Source organism: Drosophila miranda, chromosome 4 (genome assembly GCF_003369915.1).
Source record: "Drosophila miranda strain MSH22 chromosome 4, D.miranda_PacBio2.1, whole genome shotgun sequence".
NCBI lineage: Eukaryota > Metazoa > Arthropoda > Insecta > Diptera > Drosophilidae > Drosophila > Drosophila miranda.
This window is the reverse complement of record NC_046677.1, coordinates 9,776,741-9,803,637: the sequence shown is the minus strand read 5'-3', so window position 1 is coordinate 9,803,637 and position 26,897 is coordinate 9,776,741. Positions and strand designations below refer to the sequence as shown.

At 39.3% G+C, this 26,897-nt stretch overlaps 1 protein-coding gene and 1 long non-coding RNA gene across 11 annotated transcripts in view; one reads left to right on the top strand and one right to left on the bottom strand.

The window, feature by feature from the left end:
* Positions 1 to 26,897, bottom strand: part of LOC108162108 (tyrosine-protein phosphatase Lar) — a 160,694-nt gene that overhangs the window by 67,026 nt on the left and 66,771 nt on the right. For 5 of the 8 annotated variants that reach the window (XM_033393463.1, XM_033393464.1, XM_033393466.1 and 2 more), the window contains exons 4-6: positions 13,101 to 13,142; positions 11,591 to 11,722; positions 11,338 to 11,499 (exon numbers count right to left, since the gene is read on the bottom strand). In XM_033393463.1, coding sequence (XP_033249354.1) covers positions 11,338 to 11,499; positions 11,591 to 11,722; positions 13,101 to 13,142 — 336 coding nt within the window. The remainder of the gene's footprint in view (positions 1 to 11,337; positions 11,500 to 11,590; positions 11,723 to 13,100; positions 13,143 to 26,897) is intronic. The other 3 variants (XM_017296679.2, XM_017296678.2, XM_017296680.2) reach the window with 1 other exon arrangement.
* Positions 2,567 to 3,618, top strand: LOC108162112. 3 transcript variants are annotated; one of them, XR_001775540.2, is made up of 3 exons: positions 2,567 to 3,100; positions 3,158 to 3,321; positions 3,381 to 3,618. It is a non-coding gene; the product is annotated as an uncharacterized LOC108162112 (long non-coding RNA). The 3 variants fall into 3 exon arrangements; XR_004472950.1 differs by having other exon boundaries at positions 2,569 to 3,100; positions 3,183 to 3,321; XR_001775539.2 differs by having other exon boundaries at positions 2,572 to 3,100; positions 3,173 to 3,321.

Sequence of the window (26,897 nt, the reverse complement as noted above, 5' to 3'; positions counted from 1 at the left end):
CCACCGCCGGCCCAACCCCCAGACATCCATCGCGGTGGCATGATGAAATATGTTTGATTAAGTTGTAGGCATTTGACTGTTGAAGTGCAAAATATTTCACGAAACACGAAATGAGCAAATGAAATTTTACCCAGACCCATCTTCCACTTTTCCACCCAATGAAAAGTTTACACTGAGAGATAAAAGAGGGAAGGAACATCAGCATTTGTATGGCTAAAAAATAGATAATGGTTCTACAAAGGATTTTGAGTAAGAGATTTCATCCGCGTAGGAGTCACAGAAATATATATACAATATTTGATAGATCCAATTCGGCAACTCTCCTAAAATGTGATTAAGATTATGGAGAACTCGAATTAATTTTTGGTATATATTCCTTATAGTTTCTAAAACCATATTTCAGGGTATGAATTATCCAATTCTAATGAATTTTGGCATTCAGAAAGATAATGGTTTTACATATCATTTATGAAAATTGCAACCCCAAAAATCTAAAATTGTAGAAGCCACAACCTTTTCTCTAAACAACTTTACGTTTCTTAGGATTTAAAAATTCTAAAATAATACAAAAACATGATAGCTCAATTTGCTTTATTCTGCACGCTCAAGAACTCTAATTATATTATGGTATATATTTCCCACTTTTCCCCTCAGTGCATGACACGTATGTGCCTGTGTATGTGTGCGTGTTGTGGAAATGCATTTATTATTTAGAAATCCAAAATATAACCGCAAAATATCACAAGAGACCACACCACGAGGACTTCATTTACGGCATTGTTTGGGGTCTCTATTCCCGCTCTATTCCCGCTCTCCGGCTGCAGCTGCTGCCGCTGAATAACAAAGAACTGGGAAATGCAGTTTCCCAAACAAAGAGAGAGGAAAAACAGCCAAAGGAAAAAAGCCAAAGCCAAACACACAAACAAAAGCCGCGGCCACAAAAGTTTGCTTTAAGAAATATTCTCTGTTCCCAGGGTCTCGGGTTCTCTCTTTTTTTCTCCTTCTATCGTTGTATCCCCCCGATGCATCGCGATGCGCGGCTGTACGAATAATAAACAAACATTGCCTGCTTATGGGGGGGAGGGGAGTTCTAGTTATTATATATGTATGACTGCTGCAAAAATAGAGGAATTCAGTGAGCGGTGGAGAGGCATTAAAGTTTCAAGTAGAGCGGAAAATGGATGTTGAAATAAGTTGACAGTGGAAAAGCAGTCCAATGTTGAGAGAACTGGGACAAACCGGCGAATATCTGAAAGTTCTGCTAATCACCTTAATGAGTCGGACAAGTAGAAACGGAATGGGGGACTAGCGACAGCTCTGATGACTGGCTTGAAAAGTGCTCTATTTTTGGAGGTTAATTCAATGGAAAAAACCTGATGGTGAGAGCATGAAGAATAGTTACGTTTCTTAGCTTAATTGCCTTCATAAACCTTGTTCTAGGATCAAATGCCTCTTCACCCACATCTTCATTTTAATAGCCCTACAAATTCGACTATAAATGGGTGTCTCTGATGATTTATCTAGGCAATCTTACACCTTGTGCAAAAGCCATTCCAAAACTGCAGCTACATGACACACTTCTTCTTGAGATAGTTTTTCCTTCACATGTGAAAGTTACTCGTTTCTTTTATATATAACACACACTGCAATGCGTCAAAAATGGTCTCTCATCATCATTTTTGTTGCAGGACTCCTCCTGTCCTTCTAGGACAGCGTGTTGCACATCGTTTTTGGCTGTTTTTATGATGAACTTGCCACGAAAAGAGGCAAGCTGAAGCTTAAGAGAATACTCGTGTATATTGCATGTAAAACTTTTAGTCAAGATTGCATTTTCACTTTTCATATATTTATTTTTCATTTTCTGATGCTCCAATAAAAGTTCAATTTTTTTAAGTCGCTTCCAATTTTATTTAACGTCATTACATTTGAGACTTTAATACCAAACCAAAAAATATATAGAGACCGGAAGAGAGACAGGAAGGGAGTGGGGGGCCAGAGGGACTGACTTGCACTTGCTAGGATGATTGGAAAAGGCTGCCTGCCTGTCTTCCTACCCGCCCGCCTGCCTGCCCCGAAGTGGGGCAAGCCAGATATTGACTTGTCATGTGAGTATCCCGCTAGATGCTGCTACCTTCTTCTGATGAATTTCAAATGCATTTTGCGTATATATTAGAAGAAGAAAAATCGAATGAAATCGAACGAAAGCCAATGAGGCACAGAGCACAGAGCAAAATAAATTCTCTCTTCCCGCCACCTACATTTTTCATGTATTATTCAGAAATAAACTTGGCTAATCTCCAAATATAGGTTTCCCTTACTCGTAAGCCTATTCTTTGCTTAGCTTTTCGCTCGCTCGCTCGCTTTTCCCTCAATTTTCCAATCATTTTCTGATGAGAATTTTCTGGTTTCATGGCTGCATTACGAGTATATTGTAGTACTTCTATGGCAGTCAACGATTTAAGACGACGACGTTTGATATTTACGTCACACGCAACGTTCCCAACCCTCACAGTCACACACATACACACACATGTGGAATATATGTATATATGGCGGCTAGTTTTTGATATATTTTTGCAATTTAGCTGCGGCACTTTATGGCTTTTTGGCAGCACAAATCATATTAAGTGAAATGTGCGCCACGCGAAGCGAGTGGGTTGAGCATTTAATTGGTTTCAAATTTGAAGAGCATTCCCTCTCCTTTACAGTCCGCGCCATAATTTATTGCTGTTATTGCATAAGTTAGGGCATTAAATGTTAGTTTATGATATTGTAACGATTAAGTAGGCTGACTATTGTTGTCTGCGCTTCTATACCTTATATTTTCCGTTTACCTATTTGCCCAATTTCTCTTACAACTGATTATCAGCTGTTTGCTATGAAGAGGTGGTCACACTAAACGCGCAGTGAATGGACAATTCAAGATTTTGAACACACAACCAAACAAATATATCTGCTAATGAAAACTGAAATTTAATATAACTGCATGCAAAATTAAAGATTAATAAAAATTGCATGATACCTAAAAATATTCATACTATGGGCATATACCGACGTCGAAGCATCCTCATGAGGGTCCTCTTGATTCCTTCCCTAACTGGTGAGTTTGAAAGCATTCATTTTTTAATATTAGTAACTTTTCTCTGCTACGTTCAAGCATTGGGCGCGTTAGGGGTCAATAGTTTTAGCTACACTTCTATCTGTGACAACAAAGAATGCAATTTTCCGGAAAAGGCTCTTTGTGCGATTGAGGCTTCATCTAAGGTATTAAGAGGTAGTACCTTTATGAACTTTGCAGGAAAAAGGAATTAAATTTGCCACGTGAGTTTAAACAAATAGTAGAATGAGAGACAAATCAAAAAAAAAATCATATTTCACAGCATACGACATGGTTTTCAACGAGGCATGCCCTACTCCTTTCCCACTTATAGAGCTGAAGTATTCTCGCGACTGAAAATGTGATATTTAGAAGCTGTTCTGATCGGATTTTATATCATCAACGGAAGAAAAACCTAAATAGCGATATGTAAATAATTATTTGATTACATAGGAGTTTGGAAATATGGGAGTTGTGTCCCTAAATATAGTACAAATAAAGATACGGATAATATTGGAAACTTGTTGTCCAACAAAGTCTTTCTCCTGCCTTCTGTTCCGTTGTGTCCGATGCTTCTGGAGTGTTTTTATTACACCCATTTTTTATTATTTTTTTTTTATACTGTTAATTATAATATTTTGCCATTTGGCATCACTGAGCGTTTACGTATAGTACAGAAAAGTTTATAAAACTATTTTTTTTAGTCAAAATCCTTTAAAATTCTTGTAAAAAACTCTTTTTTTCATATTTAAATCTATAAAAAAATTTATGTAATGCTTTTTTCCTCAAGAAAGCGTGTTTTGGGTCATCAAAAGTGCCAAAAAAAAAAGAATCAAAACTCCCGAATGTTGTAATTATACCTTAATTAAAACTCAAAGAATGTCTATAGTTTGTATTTTTAATTATTCCCAATTATTATTCCTCTTTTTTGAACTGCAATATAATCCCAATTTAGTGGCTTTTGTTTCCCTTAGTTCCTTCTGCTTTAAGTTCCAGACTTTTGTCATATATTAAACACAAACAGCTCTCTTTCTCTCAGAGAGACCAATAACTTTCAAACACATACCACACTTCATTGTATAAAGGGGGTGCTCGGGTCCAGGACTCTTGGATCCCTTATGCCGTGGCACAGCTTGACGCCGCCACAGCTGCATTGCTGCAGGGCGGCTGCTGCTGCTGTTGCTGGTGCTGCAGCTACTCTGCAAAATTTCGCCCATTTAAACTTTTCGCTACTGTAGAATTTTCATTATTAATATGACTTTTTAGGCGAACCGCAAACGGTGCCAAGGGTCGAAAGGATGAGGACGTGAACGTGGAACGTGGATCGTGGAGACCCAGAGTCCTGTGTGCTGTGCTGTGGATGGCTGTGTGGTCGATGCCGTTGGCCAGTTAAATGCGGCCCAGTGTATTGTCAATGTTTGTCTACTATGTGTGGTGGGCAGGGAAGCAGGCACACAGCGGGCGGGCGAACCGAAAAGCCAAGGATGAAGTTTTCCCATGCCATTTGACTTTGCAACAAGTGCAGGAGGAGGAGCAGACGGAGGCACAGCATCCAGCGTCCAGCGTCCAGCTACCAGCGGCATAGTCCAACGCCGTTTTAATCAAGCTCAACTAATGGTCCGCCAGCGCGGACTCCCGACTCCGTTTGGGGCACCACCACAAAAAAGAGAGAACGTAACCGTAACCAGCAAAGCCGCTTATTACTATAAAGTGAGATTAATGAATGCCTTTCTCTCTGTCTCCTCCTCCCGAGCTGGGGCTCTGGCTCTGGCTCCGGCTCCGGCTCCGACTCTGTGCCGCAGAGCGATGCCATCCGCCTGGCGGCTCCTTTTTTGGCTGGCAATTAATGAAATTTATTTGCGCCTCCGCCCGTCGACGGGGCATATTGTTTTGTTGCGGAGAAAGGATAGAAGATTGCCTGCTTTTAGAGGTGGTAAAATGGTTTTTGGCAGGCAAATTTAAAAGCAAATTGTTTTGGGTTTTGTGTTTTAGCGCGCCGCGCCATTCCGCACCGCTCCATGCCACTCCAAGCCTCTCTGTGGCATCGCAGATTGGCTTCCAGATGATTTTATTGCAATTTGCACCGAAAAGCAAATTCGGTTTTTCGGTTAAGCAAGAGGTTTTCATTAGCAGAGTGGCGGGTGTTGCCGTTTGTGCTGCTGTTGTTATTGTTTTTGTTGTCTAGACAAAATATCAACACGGGGGGCTACAAATATTGCAAGATTTAGGGTTCTGATTAAAGATGTTTCAACGAAACCCAAAGAAGTGGAGTTTTTCTTATGCAAATTAATTGAAAAAAGGGGTCGAAAAATTTAAGAAAGTTATTGAATTCATGAATCAGAGGCTTTACATTAGAAATTCGTTTTAATCAATAAAATAAAGAGAGTTTTCTATTAAAAATATCATACATTAATCGAAATACCGATAGTTTAGGTGTAGAAAATTTGTATGATTCGGGGGAGCACGCTTCTATATTTTTGTATATTTGCTAAAGATTTCCAATGAATAAATGCAAAAGAAACTAGCTTTCTGGTAAATACTATCAAAAAATATACAGCAAATTAATCGAATTATACATACTTTAAGATAAAAAAATTGCAGATTCAAATTAATTATAATGAATAAACTCAGATAAACAGCAAATAATGTAAATTAATATACAAAATACCATAAATTCATTGAACAATCCTTGTTTTTAGTACGGAACATTTTTAAAGCGACTCAAATAAACCCTTTAGCAAATAATGAAATAAATAAAATAGTATTCAATTTAATATTTTATTCAAAAATACCAGAGATTAATCGAATTGTCAATATTTTTACTTTTAAAATTGCGGATTTCAATTTTATATTTGTATAATTTATAATAAATAAAATTTTGTAAATGTGTAAGTTTCCTGTTAAACCACATTCAACAATTCAAAATTAAACCGGTAAACGTTAAGAAATTCTTCAGATATATACAAACTATATATAGAGACTACTTTACCTATCTATGGCAGCAGCCAGCAGCAGGACCTTGGCAATTAATTTCCCCAGCATGTGGCAAGTTTATATATATATATTTTTGTAATTCCTTTTGGCATAACTTTTTTCCTCTCCTACCTTTTTGCTGTTCGCCCTTTCACGCGATCCGGTTAAAACTTCCACCCTTTTTTTGCCCGTATGTTGTTGTTTTTGGGTGTGATAAATCTCAATGTAAAAATTTTCACACACACACACACACACGTACGCCTTTACGCACGCGGGAAAGCGTGGAAAAGCGCCACCCCAAATGCCAATAAAGAGCCGACTCGCTGCCCGCCGCCAGCCCACATATGCAGAGGAGTATCCCCGCCATCCAGCGTCCCACCCATCGTGGCATCGCTGAGGCACGTTCGAGTTTCACGTGAAAGCATTTTTAATCAAAATTCTCAACAGGCTAAAGCAGCGAGAGCGAGGATCAAAAACACTTGCCACAGAGATGAATGTGTGTGTGTTTGTATGTGTGCGTCCGTGTGTCCGTAGGTGTGTGCTCTTATTACACCTTGCCACAACACCCGACACCACTGTGTCTGCCACACACTGCCAGCCCCCAACCCCCAGCCCCAGAATAGATTGCACTTGCAACACCTGCAAGTAACGTGACTCTGTCTCCCCGTAGGGATATCTTCAAGGAGGCGTGTGGTAAATGCAGTAAATCCTTTCTGCCTTTGCACTTTTATGCACTCCACACCCACGACTCCTCCTCCACCTCCACCACCTCCTCATAAAAACTGGAAACAAAACCGCATGCACCGGATTCTTATATATTTTTTGACATGTTTGTTTTTTATGCAAATATCGAAATAAAGATTAGTTCTGTGGCGCTTCTTCATGGTGCGTATAAATTTCCCTACCGGAGGCGGGACACTGCCGCAGCAGCAGCAGCATCCTCTCCGCCCACGAATCCTGCGTTTCTTTTGCTTTTGCTTCTGTTTTTGTGTGTGTGTGTGAATGTATGTGTGTGTATTTATGGGCTAAACGTTTAACTAACTGACTGCGTTAGTCCCAGCGATTTAGTGATAATGTGGCTTGCTACCAGTCTGTTACACTGAGAGAAACATATACTTAAAAGAGAAATTCACATTGGAAATCCAAATGAAAGGGTTGCAAAAAGAATCATTGCTTCTGGTAATAGACAACCCTCCTTTTTACCTAAATCTTCTGAACCAAAGGTCTATAAAAGAATCCATTCACAAGGAATAACCAATCAATGTCTTTTACTAACCAAAAACTTTCCCTATATGGTCTTTGGGTACCCTTTAGCGTACTGTAGAATGAATGTAGACAATGACTAAAAAAAGATAAGACTTAATGATAAAGGTCACTTAATGATCTAACAAGTGATCTATTAAGTAAAAAATCGTTGGTGGAATATAGGAAATTTCACAGTATACAGTTCTAAAATTTGGTAGATCATCGCTTAACAACCAAAAGGTTTTTTCTATCCAAAAATCACAGCCCTACAAACCTTCGGTCCCATGGTAATTCTGTGCTAGTATCTTTTATTTAATTTAAAAAGGATCAAGCATATCCAGATTCGATAATTGTTAACATTTCAATGAATACCATTTTCCGTTAATACATTTTTGGTCTTTTCTACCCACTATAATCTTTTTTCAATCTTTGATTCCGATTTCTCACTCAATCTTCCAAATTTCAGAAATTTCAATTATCTTTCAAGACCTTTTAATAATATTTTGGAGTCCTATTTCATCTGCATATAACCTTGTTCCCTCAGTGTATCTGTGGGACCTCACCCTTTGGCTAGTAAAATTTACTGTTTACAATTTGTTGGCTGATTGCTTCTGTTCTCTGCACGCTTTGACTAAATTTATTGCTAGCGATAATTTTTGTTGCTCTTTTTTTGCGTTCTACTCCGATGTTCATCCGTTCCTCATCTGCTCTCACTCTCTCGCCCTCTCTCTGGGTTTTTCTATTTGGTGTATTTATTATAATGCTGTGTCTTCCCATTTGCTAGCTGCATTATTATTTTCCTATTACCCAGTCGTACTAGTGCCCCAGTCAGAGTCCTACTCGTAGATAACCCCTCAGAGGAGTCCATTCCGTAGATGCGTCCTGAGAGAGGTCCTATTCGGGTTAGCCTTTCATAGGACTTCTTTTTGGTGGTGCCCCTCAGAGAACTTTCTGCTCATCGCTGTGTGACTGTGTTATCTGTGGCTAGCGGTCATGTTTTTTCGGATGAAATCTCTGGCTAAATGTTGTGCTCGCCCACTCTTCATAGTCCTTCTAGGAATACGAGGACTCTCTCCCTCTCTCCCTCCCTGTTCCTATGATGGAATACAAAATTTTAATTAAGTGCCAAAGCAAATGAGGTTTTAGGAAGCGGCGCAGACACACCACAAGCACAGCACAGGACTGTGTGATAATAAATCTCTTTGGCTGAAGTTGTACACAGAAGTTATACATTTTTAAGGCAATTTTCGGTTTCCCCGTATCTGTTTATTATTTCTACATTTATCCCTCGAACAGATCCTCCAGTGGGTGTTTCGGGCAGACATTTTGTAAACGGAAAATAATTACGTATCCAAAAGGCTGGGGCCTTCGGTTAAATTTATGTACGCGGCGTATGAGTAATGTGCACTACTTTTGCCACCGAGAGAGAGAGGGACTCCTAGGAGTTACAGCTCTAACTTATAATTTAGTACTGTCTGCGAGCTATTTTAGCGGGCTTTATTATAGTTGTTCTACTAGTTCCACTAGTTGTTCTTATTGCTGTTGCCGCTGTTTTAGCCAGTTGTTTGTTGGTTGTTTATGAGGCCGCCAAAGGGAACCACAAAATGTGTGAAAATTGCAGCAACAGCGGAGGGCCATCATCAGGTGAAAGCCAGGAACCAAAACAAGAAGGTGCGTTGGGGATTTAATAGTCGAACATGGAGATACTCTACAAGGCAGGTCTCTGGTTATCAGAACACCATTCTGCGCCCTTGGAAATAGTAGAGACTGATGTAAGGGATATTCCTTTATTTTCTCAAAGAGGAGCTTTTCATATGGGAAGCTATATGTTTTCTACCACGTGTTAAATATAAAACAAGTAAACAAAAAATAATAATAATAAAAAGATCAATTTCGCATCTCTATAAAATTAATAAATATTGTATAATTGTATAATTAATTAAAAAATTAAAAAATATATATATACAAATTATTATAAAACAATAAATTAATTAATATTTAATTTAGAAAAATAAATACAAAATTGATTCATTTGAAGAAATTTCATGCGTACATTTAAAACAAAAAAATTATTAAAAACTATATTAAAATAAAATTAATATTCTCCTCTCTACAAGATAAAATATTATATAGATAATAAATTAAATAAAAAAAATCTCTTCTTAGTTCTTGGTTATCTGAATCTGTATCTGCTTTTTTTTGATTATCTAGTATCTAAATGTTCTTTTAACTTCTGGGCAGCACAACCCTCCATTAAAGCCCCATAACACCGCATCAAAAAAGAGTAAAAAACGAGCATATTCCTGTTTGATACACACTCTACACTACAGCCCCTTGCTATCTCGCTCACTTAGTCTTTTTATGCGGTGCCTGTTGGATTGGTGGAAGGTGGCTGGTGGCAACGTTTGCATTTTTAGTTGTTAATTATGCGAGTTGATTATGCTCTTTGTGCACTCTGGCGCCACGTAATTGGTGTGCATTTGATTTGTGGCAGCTTGCAACGAGCAAAGCGTCGTTGATAGGCTCAAAAAGTACGGCAGGAGGGAGGGGGCACAGACCCTTACGAGGGGAAGTAATTAGTGTAGTTTAGCCAAAGGACTAACAACCATGGGAATGAAGGTAAAAGTTGTGCCGCCACAGACACGTGGAGTCGAAAAGGCAGGCCAAGGTAACAGAAAAAGAGTTCATACTTTTAAAGAGGAAAGGAATCGAATTAAAAGTATTTATTGGGTTAATACCGAACTTACAGGAAGATATAGAAAGTATTCAATTCAAAAGGCTTCTAATTGCAGGCCAATACCCCAATCAAAGTCTCCTAATTAGTCTCCCTTTCCGGGAATCCCTTTTAAATGAGCTCAAATACCCACAGAGCGTATCGATCAATATGCATTTTGTATTGGAGTTGATTTACCAAATAATTTGCTGCTTTAATCTCATTAAAAGTTGTAAATTTCCCCCCCTCCCCCCATTTTCCCAGAGATTTTTGTTATTGAACTTTCTGGCTGCTTGCTGCTGTTTATAATTTGTGGAAGAAAAACGAGTAGGAAATTTATAAATACTTCGGCCATGCTCTCAGTTTAAGCAAATTAGTTCAATTGCCAGGACTATCCTCAGTGCAGGCTCCCTCCTGCAGCCACCCTCTCGATATTCCCATCCGTTTCCTCTCTGGCACAGACTTGATTAGGCTTAGAGAGAGACCAAAAAACTTTATCCTTTGCACAGTTGTAAATAAGCAAAAGTAAATTTTGGCAAGTAATTTAAGCCACACAAACAAGCTGGCAAATAACTTTCGAGCAGAGCACCCCATCCCACCCCAAGAGCTCCCCTCCCCTCCCTCGGGGGAGGAGACTCGTAGGGTTTTGGGGGTGGGGGCGAAAGTTTAGCATTTACGCCAAGTTCTTTACCCAGTTTTAATTCAAAATCAATGTATGAACTTCGTTTACATTGCGTCGCATACTAAAACCGAAACTTTTGATGTCGCTCTATCACACGCCACCTCCTACACCCCCTTCAGCGCCAGTCACCCAAAAGCCCTTGACTGCTGCGGCTCCACCGCACCACCCGTCGAGTGGAGTTCAATTAGGAAGCTGCAGTTTCCAGCTATAAACAAGTAGGAAGCATTTCGATGATCTTCGGACTATAGGATTCCCTTTAAAATTATTGATTTGTGCACTCAATGGAATATAATCTATTTGGGATTTATCAATATATCAATATATTCGAACTGTTCTTGTAGAAAACTTCCCCATTTCTAAAACCTTTCCTCCACATCCAGATCATAGAATAATAGCCCTAATTTTGTATTCCTTCTTTAGATCCGTTTCTGCATCCCTGAGGCATATACGTGTAATGTAGTTCCTGTTCAGAGTCCTCAAAGTCCTCTGTTTCGTCTGGTATCTCCCACACCATATACCCCTTTCCAATCCTTGTGCCCAATGGGTATAATAACCACCGTTTGATGATGTTGATGATGGGCTCAGCTTAGCCGTAAGGAGAAATATCGATAGCAGCATGGCACTTACCTTCATAGATGGTTAAAGTTGCATCTGCGGAAACGGCATCGCCCACACCGTTCTCCGCCACACACTCGTAGGGGGCATCATCACGGCCCGCTCGCACTGGCTCAATCCGTAATATGGATATCCCGCCGGGCTGCTCCAGCACCGTATAACGAGATTGTGTTCCTGCGTAGAGCACATTCCGTTAAGTGGGGGGGTTTTGCATATACACATGCATATGTGTGTGTATATAGAGGAAGCCAATGCGAAAACTTACCCGAAACTTTTTTGCCATTCTTGCGCCAGACTATCGATGGCGGCGGATCACCGCGTGCCGCACAATAGAAGCTCGCAACGCCGCCCACTCGTACGCCCTGATTCTGTGGCTTCCTGATGATCTCCGGCGGATCTGTGGAGGGGTCGTAAAAGAACATAGCAAAGCGGTTTAATATCAAGGGTTTCTTCGCTAAGGGTTAAGACTTTTGAGGCAGGATGAGGGTTTAATATACATATATTTTTGCTGGTGCTTTTGGGGCTTGGGTTTTTGTTTGCCAAGCAGATTTTCAGATGCCATATCTGTGTGGGTATTTCAATGGAATAAGATACTTTTACTGAGAACTAGTTTTCTTCAAAATGTTTATAGAAGTTTTATAGAAACTTCAGGACCTTGCCTGAGTTTTGGTCTTTAGAAATCTCTGATATACCACTCTGAATAATAGGCTGTATTTGGAAATTCTTTTGCACTTAGACTCCAAAATATCTGTGCAACAGGAAGCTCTTTTTTCTATATTTCTTTTCTTGAACACCAGGTATTCTTTAGTTTTATTTAAGATTCCTTAAAAGGCAAACATTTATTGATTTTAAACTACTCCAAAAACTAGAATACATTTTCTATTCTAAACTGAATTAAATTCTATTGAATTTTCTGTTTGAAAATACTCGAAAAATACTCTTGGAAAAACTGCAGTTTTCCAAAAAGTGTTAGCAAACTTCAAGCCCCCTCAGGAAGAGAGCTTTTCTGTTTGGTTAAGAGACTATTGTGGGGCTGCTGTGTGTTGGAGATACTCGTATCGTATCGTATCGTATCGTATCGCATCGTTTTGGGGCAGCAGCGGCAGCTGTTTTAAGTAGGCGACAGACGACAGAACGACAGACAGTCGATTTTAAAGCTTCGTTCGACACTTGAAATGCGTTTCCATCATTTTCTGTATGCTTTCGGTTTTGCTTTCCTGGCTTATTTTTTTTGTTTTTTTGTTTTTTGGTTGGGGTTTTCTTTCTTCTTTTGTTTTTGTTTTGGGGTGGAGTTTTCCCGTATATTCTTTTTACATATTTGTCACAATATGCTGTCAATACAATGTCGCATGTTGTTTGTCCACACACACGTACTCGTACGAGTGGCACGAAAGAAGAAAAGAGAAAAAGATACAGCTACAAAATGGGGCAAATGGGAAAATGTGAAGGGGGTTCGAAAACAGATGCACGGCATTAAAAATCTGGCAAAAATCACGAAACGTTAAACAAGCAGCAAAAATATTGTCATGTGCATGTTGCCCCAATGCTGCACGAGGCAGCAGCAGCAGCATCAGAGTCCACAACCCCGGAGAACGTAAAGTAGTTTACCCAACATATCAATTCGATTTATGTATCATTTTTTGCAGATAACATGTATATTTTTTCTGCAGTGAGTTTTGATTGAAATTAAATATTACGCGCCATTTAAATTGCATGGCGGTGGCCGCTGGCCGGTGGCTGACGGGACTGTACCTTAGGCCACAACAGGGACTTACGTGTGAGATATTGTATGTATGGAAAATCCGAAAAATTTGCATCTGTAACGGGGCAGCAGAACCTTCGGTTAGTACGAAACGAAACGAACACGGAACGCGACGCAACGCGCGACGATAATGGCTGTGTTATCATATTTTTTATTCCCGTTTAACGCGTTTGATATTTTAATTATATTTTATGGGTTTCATTTAATGTTTATTTATTTGTTAAACTTAAATTTTAGCTTAGTTCGGAGGTTTTTAATATAATACAAGACTTATTTACTTATTTATACAATTTAAAGATAGTATTTCTTATGAAAAAAATTTAGATAAAATATACAAAAAAATCATGTGTTTATGAGAATAGGGAAATATGTATTTTAAAAAAACTTTTAAAAAATGTTACGACAACTAAGCAATACTTTAGAAATCATTTATCATTGTTTTAATCATATCTGGCAAAAAATCACAAAAACTCAATAAAATCTCGTGCATTACAGTTGAGGTTTAAAACTGATCAAAAAGCTTAAGCAATCAATTGAATAAATGACAGTTTTCCATTCAGATTCAGCTCACAAATATTCCAAATTGTAATCCTTTCATCGCTTAAACAATCACAATGAGAGCCAAAAAGTATAACATTCTTAAACAAATATTATTCACTCGATTCTGTTCTGTCAACGAATCAGTGCGAAAACTTTTCAGCTTATTTATAGTTCGATTCAAAGGCTAATCACACACCCGAAAACTGATCCCCAGAGCATCAGCGGCAGCAGAAATAATAAATAATATTTGCAGCTGCATTGTGGCCTAAAGGGAGTACAAAACTTGGGGACAATGTGCCCTACTACCAGAGTAGTGTATATACTCGTACTCGTACATTCGAGTATTGTGAGTGCATTTTGTAAATAATTTAAAGTTTTCTGAAAGGGAAGGAAGGCACCCTATCCTCTTGGCTCTACCGCTTTTGGGGGCATTACATTTTGGTAGCAAATTTGCTGTTGCTTTTCGGTTTTGTGTTGCGGGTAGTCACTCTTTCTCTTCCTCTGTATCATTTGCGAAAGTTTTTTTGGGGGTTTCAACTTTTCGGCCAGTAGAAGTTTTCTTTTCAGTAAAGAAAAGAGTCCAGAGTCCAGAGAAAATTGGTAAAATTTAGTTATAAAAATAAATATTGGAGAAAGTCCATTTATATATAAATTTTGATACATTAAAAATGGATGTTAAGGCATTGGTGGCTTTCATTGACGAGGGACTAGTGAATGTTTCCAAAGGAAATTAAGGAGTTTATTGAGAAAATCTGTAATCACTATATTTTCTTAAGGAAATTGGAATATATCTGGGATGCAATCTTAAGAGATTCATGAGAGGTCAACCATCGACTATGAAAGTTGTTGAATTTTTCGTCGGCAGATCCGTTGAGGAATTCTCTAAGTTCCAGTAGAAAATTGTTGTACATAGTCAAGATACTTTGAGGCATTATCACTTATCAATAATTCGCACTTCAATCAGCAAACAAATGCCCCCACAAAACAAATTTCCATTTGTTAATTTCCACCCACGTCTGGCATTGCTTTGGGCCAAGTTAAGAAAGAAAGATGGCCAAGGAATGTATATATATTTAAGCCACCTACTCGCAATTGTTGCTTTTGCTCATTAAGAATGAAGACGGGAAAAAATCCAACGCCAAGATTCCCCCTCAAGAAGATGATTTGCCAGGCGTTTGGTTTGGTTTTGGTTTGGTTTGGGAGAGGTTTGCTAGATTTGCGAAGCACTTGAAAGCATTTTACGCTTACGTTAACAGTTTTTATAGCCCCAGACACAGACAGACCGACCGACCGACCGACCGACAGACAGACAGGAGGCAGGAGTGTGGCAAACAGCAATAAGCATATTGGTTTTTGTGGCTGTAATGAGCTCTGAGAAGCGTCTCCTCCTACTCCCCCCCTATGCCATCAACTGCAAAGGAAATTTCTCTCAGTAAATATTCTTTTTCTCGCATTTGTAAAGTTTTATGTTTGCTTAAACAATTTGATGGCATGGCAATGGAAGAGCAGACAGGACATTCAGACACTTTCCGTGACGACCCATAAAAAGCGTATCATTAAGGCCATAAAACAGGGATTTCTGTTTATTTGCTGGATTGCTTGCTTGTTGCTGGAACAAACACCGGGAGATAGAGAGATATAAAAAATTTAAATAAATTTAATTATGTCTGTGCTATCTGCTATCTGCTATCTCTCGCGGTTTTAGATTTAGGTTTTAGCTTGTTTTTTTTTTTTTTTTTTTTTTTTTTTTTGCTTGTTACCAAGATTAAAGGAATGACAAATGAAATTTGTAGATGGCATGGATACGAGTACATATCCTATGAAGAATCCCCCGAGGGGCTACGTACTGCAGCCAACTTTTTCTTGCTGATTTTTCATTTTACACTCGTGTGGAAAAGCCAGTAGGAAATGCCAGGGAAAACGCAATGCAGTCGACAGTCGGCAAACAATTTCGTTGTTGATTTGTGCAAATTGATTTCAACGTTTCAAATGTTCCGCAGTTATAGATACACACACACACACACACACATCAAACTAAGCCCTCACACAGACACAGTTGCAGAAATATACAGTTACAGATGCAGGCGCATTCAAGCAATTTGAATGGAAATTAATACTAACATTTTTACCATAACCCCAACAAAAAAGGTCAGAAAAAAGCCCCTTAGAAATAAAATAGAAAATTCGAATTGATTTTGTGTACAAAATTCGATTTTATCATTTCAGGTTCAATCAGTGGCGTGGGGGAAACAGAAAAGCAAAAAGTGGCAAAAGATACAATTTGTGATGTGAAAATTAAGATATAAAAAGTAATGTTTGTTTAGATTTAAGAAAAATATACAAAAGTGATATTTGTATGGAAAATGCCTTTTGAGCTATCAATAGGTCAAGTGGATGCTATGTGGATTGCATTTCTAAGTGAAATACAAATATTTAAAGGTTTTTGTATCTAAAAAGTAGTGTAAGACCAAGTTGATAGAGTTTTCCATAGAATTAGGCAGCGACACCTTTGATAATTTTATAAATTTTATCGTTTAAATATTAGGTATAAGTGGACAGCTGATTTGTGGATTGTGAAATGTTTTTATGAGCAAATTATCTAAAATGAGACTGCAAAGGAGTACTCTTAATATTAAATTCTTACAAAGACATAATTTATAGCAATATAAAAGACATATTTTATCACTAAAGATACAGATAAAGATACGTATAAGATACATAGTATAGTGTCGGCATATTTTCATGATACATTTATACAGCTCAAGCATTTTTAGTTCCCTAGAAGCAATTTTCAACTGCCCCCAAAAAACTAGACACCAGTTCCAAAATTTAATATTTCTAGAAACATAACATTCCACATGCTCCCCATAGAGCCATAGAGAAAACATCTCAATTAGAGGGATCCAATACTCTCATATATGATATGTTTTCACTTCCCCTCCATTCTGGGCCAGCACCCCTGACTTTTTTTCCATTTTCCCTTCTTTTCTGTTCGGAACATTGCTGAATTATAACCATAACTTTTGGCCCTGTTTCCAATATGCCAAAATGCTCATAAAAATTGATCTCCTATATATTCGTATTCGTATTCCTATTCGTATGTATAAAATCAGCATATGCTGCTTCTGGGGTAGAGGAATCGTAAAGTATGCAGCTGCTTTTTATGACCCAAGACCTAGTTAGGGGGCGAACGAGAGGGAAACTTGAAAGTTAGGCCTCCTCCGTTTTTCCGTGAAATTTATGCCCCAAAGCTACTTCCCCTAAATTATCCTTCGACCATGGCCCCCGGCCCTCGGTCCTCAGTCCCCACGTGTACGACTTTTTAATAAGTGCAAAGTGCGAGGGTAGAAATTTTATGGGCAATGAAGGGTTTTAGAAACGGGTTTCCTTTCCGAAGCTCTTGTAATGGAAATGCTTAGGCTGCAAATAGTCATAAGAACTGCTCAGGGAATGAGGGAAGGATGAGCTCTTCTAAGCTGCTTTTCTTGTCCTGTTGGCGACAAATCACTCGTCCTCCAGGAAGATGAGTCCCGACGTGGAGTGGAGTGGCGTGGCGAAGGCGGTCGTCTCCGAGGGGGCCATGCCACCGACTGACAGCTGCAATTCACCTGTCAGCAGCAGCTTCAGGAGCAGCCAACGTTCCCTCTGAATTGCATTGAAATACGATGCTAAATTTAACGATTCATTGCATTTCCTACTACCCAGGACTTCCGTTGCCACTCTCCTGTGGAAATTGCAACTCTGTGTGGCATCCATTCCATTCCATGCCCATGCCCATGCCCATGTCTTGCCCTACCCTGCCCTGCCTCGTGTTGTATTTTTAATGTGGCAACTTTGGCAAAAGCATTGCTAAATCTGCTGAGTCTAAGAAACAGCATCCTTCCTATTGCTCCTGGCTCCTGCTCCCAGCTACTGCTCCCAGACCCTGCTGCTCCTTTGGGCAGCTGCAAATAAAATACTTATAAAAGCGCAGCATAGTTTTACACTGGAGGATTTTTATAGCCAACCCCGTTCGTTCCTTTGCTCGTTCGGACCCGCTTTTCCCTGTTGCGTATGCAACTAAATTTTAATGTTACTTCAAAGAGTAATAAAAAATAAACTTTATGCCAGAAAAAAACAAGAAGCACAGAGTGCCAGCGATTATGGCCCAAGAACTCCTTTGGCCAGAAGTATGTACCGGCAAACAATTTTTAATTAAATTGAAAGAATAAAATGTCAGGGCATCCCAAAAGCAATTCATCACGAAATCGATCCAAGCAAAAGTTTTGGGTTTTTGGTTTCAAGTTTTAGAGCAAAAGCAGGCCTAAACGCCGCACGGATGTTGAGGTCAGTGAGGCATATAAATGATGCGGGCCCCAAAATGTCGACTTGGATGTCATTAATCAAAATTAGAGCCGTGTTGTAAAAGCAGAATCCAGTGTATAGGTGTGGAAACAGTGCAGTATATTTGAATGGCATTGGGAATGGGAATGGTATCCCTTTTAGGGGACCAAAGACAGCTAACAACTTCTAATGCAAAAACTCTCAATCAGCTGTCAACTGTCAGGATGGCAGGAAACCCAAATGTCAATGTCCCAAGGAGAAAGAAATTTAGCAATTCAATTAGGTTTCGAGGCAGAGATCGAAAGTATAAAATAGAACCATGGTATGATAGTTGGGGATGAAAAAAGGGCACCCTTTTTGTCATGGACTCTAATTGCTTCTCAATTGATGTGGGATTGTCTCAATAAAAAGTATGTTTTCTGTTTAAATTTCCAGCCATTAATTCTGCGTCGCCGAAAAGTGGGCAACAGAAAATGATCAACAACGTTTTCCTTAGCAAAAACTCAACAATAAGCATGAAAGACTAGATTTCAGACCGGTTGATCCTAGCAATTAAATTCGCTTCGCAAACCTTAATTGCTTCACAATTGATGTGTGATTGTCTGGACAGAGTTTCTGTATATTTTCTGCTTAAATTCCCCCACATGTTGACCCACTTAATTTCACATTTCAATATCCATTAAGAGGCTTAACAAACTTTCGACAGGAACTTTTTCCACACAGCCATAACTCCTGACCACATCTCCTGGTCGCCTGTTTCTCTTTTCTGTGCCAAAAAATTACTTGGCAAACTCTGCATTAAAAGCAGGCAAAAACAAAGTGGAAACCCATTTTTGACCAAATACGTACAAATTTTCCATGACATTTTAATATAATTAGTTTTTGCTTCTAGCCCTAATGTAAAATTGTGGCCAAAAAATTTTCAACACATGCAGAGAGAGGGTCGACAGGGAACTAGACATAGAGAGTGTTTGCCTTAAGGCCTGTTCCTGGAAAGTTAACTTGTTTTAGGATGGAGAAACTATTCTGAATTTTGGGGGAACTGCACGCCCCCTATTAAATGGGGATTTGTTGGGTTTGCCGCCATCCCCCATCCACGACTCAGCAAACAAAAATCTATCTATATTCTTGTACAATGTCTGTTTTTTAAAAGAGATAGAAACCAAAACGAAGACAAAGACATTCGGCCACATGGCAACACTCATTATTTCTAGGCGGGATTACCTCGTAAGCCGGGCCCCAGCTTAAAATGCCGCAAACTTTATGAGACGCAACACACGTGTGGTCGGGTCTGGTCGAATGGATGGTGTCTGTCCCTCCCACCACGAGACTAGCCTGCGGTATCCTCTGCGAGTAGGCCTTAGCAATTTATGATTGGACAAAAGCAACAGCAAGAACAAGGCCAAGAACATGGACAAAAACACCAACACCAACAACAACAGCGGCAAAGATGATGACAAGAAAAAGGAATGGTGTGGTATGGGAATGGTTTTGCAGACAACCTGGCAATTTCATAAACTGTTCAAGGCACTTGTCAAATTGCCAGGAGAGAAAAACCAAAGGAACCAAAAGCCTAAATAGATCCCCTGAATTGAACAGGTCCTTGTTGAGGTTGCGAAAATTTCAGGTATATTCATTTTTGTATAGGGAATGGAATTGTACAACAACAAAAATTCGACTTTAAAAACTCCCTTAGAATGTCTTCTGCAAGACATGATTCTCACTCAAAAATCAACATTGCTGTTGTTTCGGCACCGCCGAAATGTAGGCAACAGAAAATCATTATCAAAGTTTACACCAACAAAATGTCAACAACAGCTAAGGAAGACAAACTTGTCATACTGTTCCTCACTTACATTCCCTTTAGGAAACCATCAAACATTTGAAAGTTCCTTCAAATAGTGTATTCCCGGCATCTACCTTTCACCAAAAACAAAACTGTCGTCTCTGCATCGCTGGCTTTCATTTCACGCACGTAGACGCCCCAGTAAGCATGCTTTGATATTTTATTGAGCTTGTCATAATATTTATGAAATGTATTGGATGAATATAGTATATAGATACATATAGCTACCAACCCCCATGAAAGGCAATCACCAAAAAACTGAACTAAAGCTCAAGTGTCAACCAAATGTCCCCCACTCTCTCACTGTCTCCGTCTCTGTCTCTGTAGGTGAGATCCAGACCTCTGGACAATGCAAAAGTTTGCCGAGAGGCAGGGCTGGACAAAGTTTTATTATTATTAGCATGGCTTTTGGCTTTCATTAGTTTCAACTTTTGACAGAAATTACATTGAGTATATATACAGCCGCCAGAAAGAGAGAGAGAGTGCGACGCACACACATGTATTTCGTATATATTGATGATGATCATGATGGACGAAAAAGTTTTACTGGCCGCCACAAAAGTTTCTTTTTCATTTTTGGTGTTTTGTTTAATCTGTGTTATTTATAAGCTGCCAAAAAAGGCCCCTGGCAGATGGTCAAACGAGAGGAAAAACTTGTCTAGCACTTGATGTTGCTGCTGGTTCAACACACGCATTAAGTCGGCGCCGCCGAAAAGTAGGCAACAGAAAATCCTCAACCACCATTTCCCCAACCAAATCTCAACAACATCAACGTTTGTCTAGCCTTGAAAGCCGCAGAGATTGATACCCTTGATACATTCATTGTTTCTGTGAAAGCTAAATGTTTCAGACAGATATCTCAAATGCAGACCGATAGTTGAAGCTTATGCCATATGTTGTTAAAAGTGCAAGCTTTCTCCTGCGTTGGCAAACACTTGGTCAATATAATAATACTCTATTTAAGGGTACAACCACCGACACCCAAGAATGGCTGGCAGCTAAATGTGCACAAAAGTAAACAGCAACACTTAAGTCGTCTCCCAAGCAAAACAATGCAAAGTAAGCCCAAGGTGGTATCCGTGCCAGGACTTCTTGCCTTCAGGACAGGCTGAGGACAGGGAGGAGCCAAAGAGAGAGATGCCTTTAAGTGCTCTTCTACACGTGGTGGTCCTGCGGAGGCGGGCGCCAATCTCAAGTCTGAAGTTTCCGAGATTTGCTCGGCATTTTAAATGCCGTGCAAAATCCGCATTGTCATACCTTGATAAATAGCTGAAATTACTCTCGCCCAAGACATTGGGCGGGAAAGTTGTGCGCCAAGACACGAACGACTAAGACCGTGTCAAGTTGAAGAACTAAAATGAATTTCATGTATCTCAATATAATACTCTCACGTTCTGGAGCTGTTGATGCCGGCGTAAGCTAACCTGATGCCAAGATGAGGCTTGTGAAATTCTTGAAAATTTACACCAACATGAGCTCGGGGCAAACTCTTGAAAGTGTACACCAAATACTTAATGAGTTTCGGGGACAAGCTTCTACTGGAAGAAGAGTAAAATAATCGCTTTCCACTTTTCTAGTGTACGGTTTTCTATAACAAAGGAGTCTTCTTTCTCCACCAAAGTATCTTCCATTTTTCTGCAACAAAAGTTCAGATGTCTAACAAATATATGCAACGTTCCGACAATCATTCTTCAACTCAAGTTTGAGCCCTTTTTCAATCCTCCATTTATATACCTAATACCATACCAGAGAAAAGTTCTTTATCTTTATCTTCATCTTCATCTCACCTTAACCTTTACCTTTTGCGTGGAGTATTAATATGTAACCTTTTCATCCCTCAGCTCCCCCTCAATGCTTGACGAAAACTAGCAGACAGACTGAGAGACAATCACGTCGGGGCCTGCCCTCTCCTCCTTCTTGGAACTGGCTTCCTTTACAAAATCCAACAAAGCATAAATGTTTTGTCGCTAAGCCTACAGCCATATAGCCGTAAAGTATGCAATGCCTTTTTTGGCCTTTTGTCTCTAGCAAACGCAACCCCGAACGAACCCATGCCCATCCCCAACCCCCAGCCTATCCGTACCCGTGTGCCTCCACCGACTAGTCTTTGTTTTATTGTTTCTCAAATCGCTGCCTGTCGCTGACTTCTTTTCTGCTCCCTTCGTCTGGAGCTCCTTTCTGTTGCCTTTTGTTTATTATTATGCAGCAAATGTCGCGACGCGTCGAGATTATGGACTGGGTTTTCTTTCACAAGAGTCTGAGAGTCCGCAGCATTATAGGCATTTCTGTTCCAGAACTTTGTCACGTGGCCCTAAACGCATTATTTAAAAAAAGAGAGAGCCGCTAAGAGAAAGAACATTGAAGACGATTGAATGCTCTAGAAAAATTATATACAATGCGATTTTTTAGTTTATAATTTCTCAAGGAATAAAATTAGCATTAAGACCTAAAAAATCCCCAAAAACCTACGAAACGACTGAGAGAATGGTTGAAGAAAGCTCTAGAAACCGTAGAAATATTATCTCCGCAAAGTTCTATGATTATTTAAAGTTCCATGAATTTCCATATTAAGGAATAAAGTATATATAAAGTATATATAATTTAGAAAAGTTGTCCTTTTATCTTCTACGCCTCAAAATGATGCCCTTCAAAATAGAACACCAAATCTAAAAACTCAATTTCCAGAAGAGTATTTTCACAAAAAAAAAAAAAAAAAAAAAAAAAAGGAAAACCATGAAAACCTGACTATGAAAATATGTACATTTACAGCGTTTGATAAATGTTCTTTACAGCGAGATTTTATGTAAATTGTGGAAGCGAAAAACCTGCGCCGCAGGTTGTCCAGAAGCCCAGAAAAGTTAGAGCTTGGGAGACCAGGATACCATGGAGTGCTTAAGTGAAAGTTTCATCAATTCTCAGCGAAGCCCAAAGCGAAAGCCCAACTGTTGCAATGACAGGCAATTATGAGGAGGGCGGGAGTGCATAAAAGAACAAAAAAAAAAAAAAAAAAACAACAAAAACATATACGAGAAATAAACATTAATGTATGTAATGCTCCGAGTCGGAGACGATTAAGACGATAATAACAAGCGACAAGTTTATTGCCCGCACACACAAACACACACATCAGGGATACGTCGGATGGAAGGATGGGCATATTGGGCAGCCACAAAAACTCTTCCTGAAATGGGGGGGAACGCAAGCCTAAGCTTTCTGTGGCCGGAAACCTAATGCGGCAACAACATCTCTTTCTCCGTTGCCCACACACATTATTGCCATGTGGAACAGGAGGCATGCTCCAGCCTTAAAAGCCCAGTCGTCGTCGTCGTCGTCCACTAATGCCAACAGCTGGCGACATAAATATCACAAAAGTGCGGGGTGCCTGGGAGTTACAGCCTTTGTCTTTGCCCGAAGTCCAGACCAGGCCAGACCACACCATTCCACACCAGCAGCAGGGGCAGTGGTGGAGTCGCCCCCGTAAACCACTAAGTAAGATAAGTGAGGTCAAGCAAAAGGGGTCATGTGCGCGCATTGTCGCAGAGAGTTGCACATGCCTCCGACCTGCCAACGCCCACTCTCCCCCATTCAGCTTATCTGGCCACCAGGGAGAAACTCCAACGGTAAACCTGGAACGCACACACACACAATGCTGGTATGATAAAAAGCGAAAGAAAGCAAGTGAAAGCGCAGCCCCCAGGTACCGGGGAAGAACTTTAAGCAAGGGGATACTCTAAAAAGATAAGAAAAACTAAAGTAAACAAATCAATAAACTGGAAAGACAGTCAACATTTTATTTAGCAAAAATAAGTGCCACTTAGTTGTCAAAATACAAGTCGGCTCCGCCGAAAAGTAGGCTACAGGAAATCATCAAAACATTTTCACCAACACCATCTCAACAACAGTACATATATTTTCGTACCGAAAATATAAACCAAAAAAGTAAGCCATAAATCGATAGTCAGTACTGGAGCAGAGGTGTGTAGAAATTTATAGAAAATTGCAATCATAAATACAGACTGCTTTTGGATCTCTATTACCCCATCCCAAAAGTATTCTCCTGAAATGCACAACTCATTTAGGCAATTCCCTTAACCATTACCCCTCAACAATCACATTTTTATGTAAGCCATCAATTTATGTGATTACAAAATGCCCTTCATGCTCAGGTAATAGTATCTCTTTTTCCTGTATCGAACGAGTATCGTCTCTATACGTGGCTCAAAGGATGACATGGCTGCTTTTTCTGTGGTAATTACTTTCACATTTTTGATGTGCTGAGTCATGTAAAATAATTTCCCTTATTGGCCAGAAAAATGCCTACAACTTAACTTTTTGACAAAATGCCTAAGACTCCTCTGCCCTGGTCCTCCTGGTGCTGGTCCTGAGCCTATTTTCTGGTTTTTGTATCTGGTGCTGGTGCCCACTCATTCCCTTGGAATGACTTTCATGCTTTCATTTTTCATTATCTATCTGCCTAGAGCAAATCTGGGGATCAAGGCTTTGGTTTTGCCCTGGGTTTGGGTTTGGGTTCGGGCTCTTTCGGTTTTAATTAATGAAGCTGCAATATGACAACAAAGCCTAACTAATTAATTTGTTGTAGACTGTTGGCAGCCAGCAAAAAAATATACAATATACCTAGATACAAGCGTTAAACCGTCTTGGAATTTACAAAAACAGGTAAATACAGACTTTTGTTTGATAAAAACTCGTAATAATTATGAGAAAAATACCAAGGAGCTGTGGAATTATAATTGGGCAGACTTGGGCATTACATAAAGAAAATATATATCTTCAAAATACTAAAACTTTGCCCAAAAGTGTACCAAAATTCAGTACCCTCAACCATTTCCATTGCAAAATTTCTCATCCACAGAAGCCACATGATGTATTATTTCGCATTCAATGTCAAGTTGTGGTACAAACGACCTAAAAATTGCTCAAAAATGCCAGAACATCAAACAAGAGCAAAACATACGAAAAGGAAAGACAAACTGCCCCATAAATTTGAGAAAATTTAACTTTTTCATCTGCACTTCCTAGAAAAAACATACATAGAAGGGGGCTAAGCCTGAGATACAGATACAGGGGCAGAGGGCGACTCGGCTGCAAAGTCAAGATGCGTTTGCTAATGTTGTGAAAGAATCCAGAGAGCAAACAGAGTGAAAGGAGACCAACAAAAAATATGCAAATCAACTTACGCCAACAACATCCACAATCATATACAATATGTGTGCATGAGTGTGGGTTGTTATGTGTGTGCGTGTGTGTGTGTGTGTGTGTGCTTCGATATGGATTGATGTAAAATTGATGTGAAGTCGAGAGAGGGTTATTGTCTGGCCCGCATAAACAGCCAAAGCAAAGGCAAAAAGAAAAGTTTAAGCAGAAGAAAGAAAAACCCAAACAGAAAAAACAAGAAATTTCAATAATGCCAAAGCATTTGTTTCCCAACTGGAAAGATGGCATGGATGATGGCATAAAGAACATAAAGCAGAAGCAGCAGCAGCAGCAGAGAAAGTCGGTGTAGAGAGCACTTCAGGCAATTTATGGCATATGTTACCGCCGTCGCCCAGCACACAGTCACAGTCACAGTCACCCACATAAATATCTGTACACCCGCATACTCATACTCACACTCATATTCGTAGGGGTATGAGTATGTAAATGCAGAAATAATACATATGCGTATGGCATAAAAATTGATATGCCAACATTTCTTTCATGTGTGAGTAATTCACAAGTAAAATTTAGAAAAGTTTCTAAATAAAATATAAAATAAATTTCTAAAGTTCAAAGAACAAAACAGACGAAAGAAGGACTTGGCTAAATGACTTGTTGTTTACACTGGAAATTATGCGGGGTATACTCAGATGATTCAGAATATGATAGTTGACAATAAATTAGAGCGGAGTGAGAAGGGGAAGATAGTGAAGGTGGAATGAACATTTCCCTAAAGTTGGAAAATACTGTAAACAACAACATTGAGAAGAGAGCAGCATAAAATCTCTTCTTAATACTAAAAACACACAACATACCATACAAATACTTAAAAATATACTAAATTAATTAATTTTAAAATACAATTACTCAAAAGCAATATAAAATAAAATACAAATACTTAAAAAAATACGAAATAGATCAATTTAAAAATACAATTACTCAAAAGCAATATAAAACAACGGAAAAATACTATAGAAATAAAAAATACGATAAACATAAGGAAAATACTATACCTACAATTACGGAAAAATACTATAAAAGAATGCCATAATACTCATTTCTTTAAAATACCAACTTCTTTCATACCTTCCTACTTAAAATACTAAAAATATCAGAACCTCCGTTTTTCGACGTTGTGAAACATAAATAAACCGCTCATTTTGAATCGCTCATACCCGAATAAAGTATTCCCACCTACACCACACAAATTCCTGCTAAATCTAAAGATTCGTATACTCAAGAATCCAGAGGAATCCCAATAATAAATGTACTTTGAAATTTAATAAAAGATTGATATACCAAATCCCACACACCAATATTTATTGAATGGAATTCGCTCTCTCTCTCTCTCTCTTTCCGCACCATTCGGGTAATGCCTTACGCATTTTAAATTAATAACTTCCCCGTCCACAGAAAATTAAACAGGGTATACAATGCCTCATCGTCGCACTGGCTGCCTGCCTGCCTGCCGTCCTGAGCCAGGCTTTTTCTGAGCAAACTATGTGCTGAAATAATGTCGCACAATAAATTGAACTTTTCATAAATTTTGCAGCACAAATTGGCACAGAGGAATGGTGTCGTGCTCCACTCCAGGCCGGGAATCCTGCTTCGCCTCACTCCTCATGACAGCCCCAGAGCCAGTCCGGTTCCGGGGGCCTGACATTGTCAACGTCTTGGATGGCCAACTCCTACGCCTCCTGCCTCCATTTCTGAACTGAATTTATGGTTGGCAGCTTTTAGGCTTTGTTTTGCTGCTTATTATTGTTATTGGCACCAACAGTGACATATTAGAGAGAGAGTCTCCTCCGAGAGTCGAGCAACGCCTCCGCCTCCTGTCTCTCCTGTCCGAGCTCATTTGTTGTGGGCCTGGCTGATCGCTTTTGG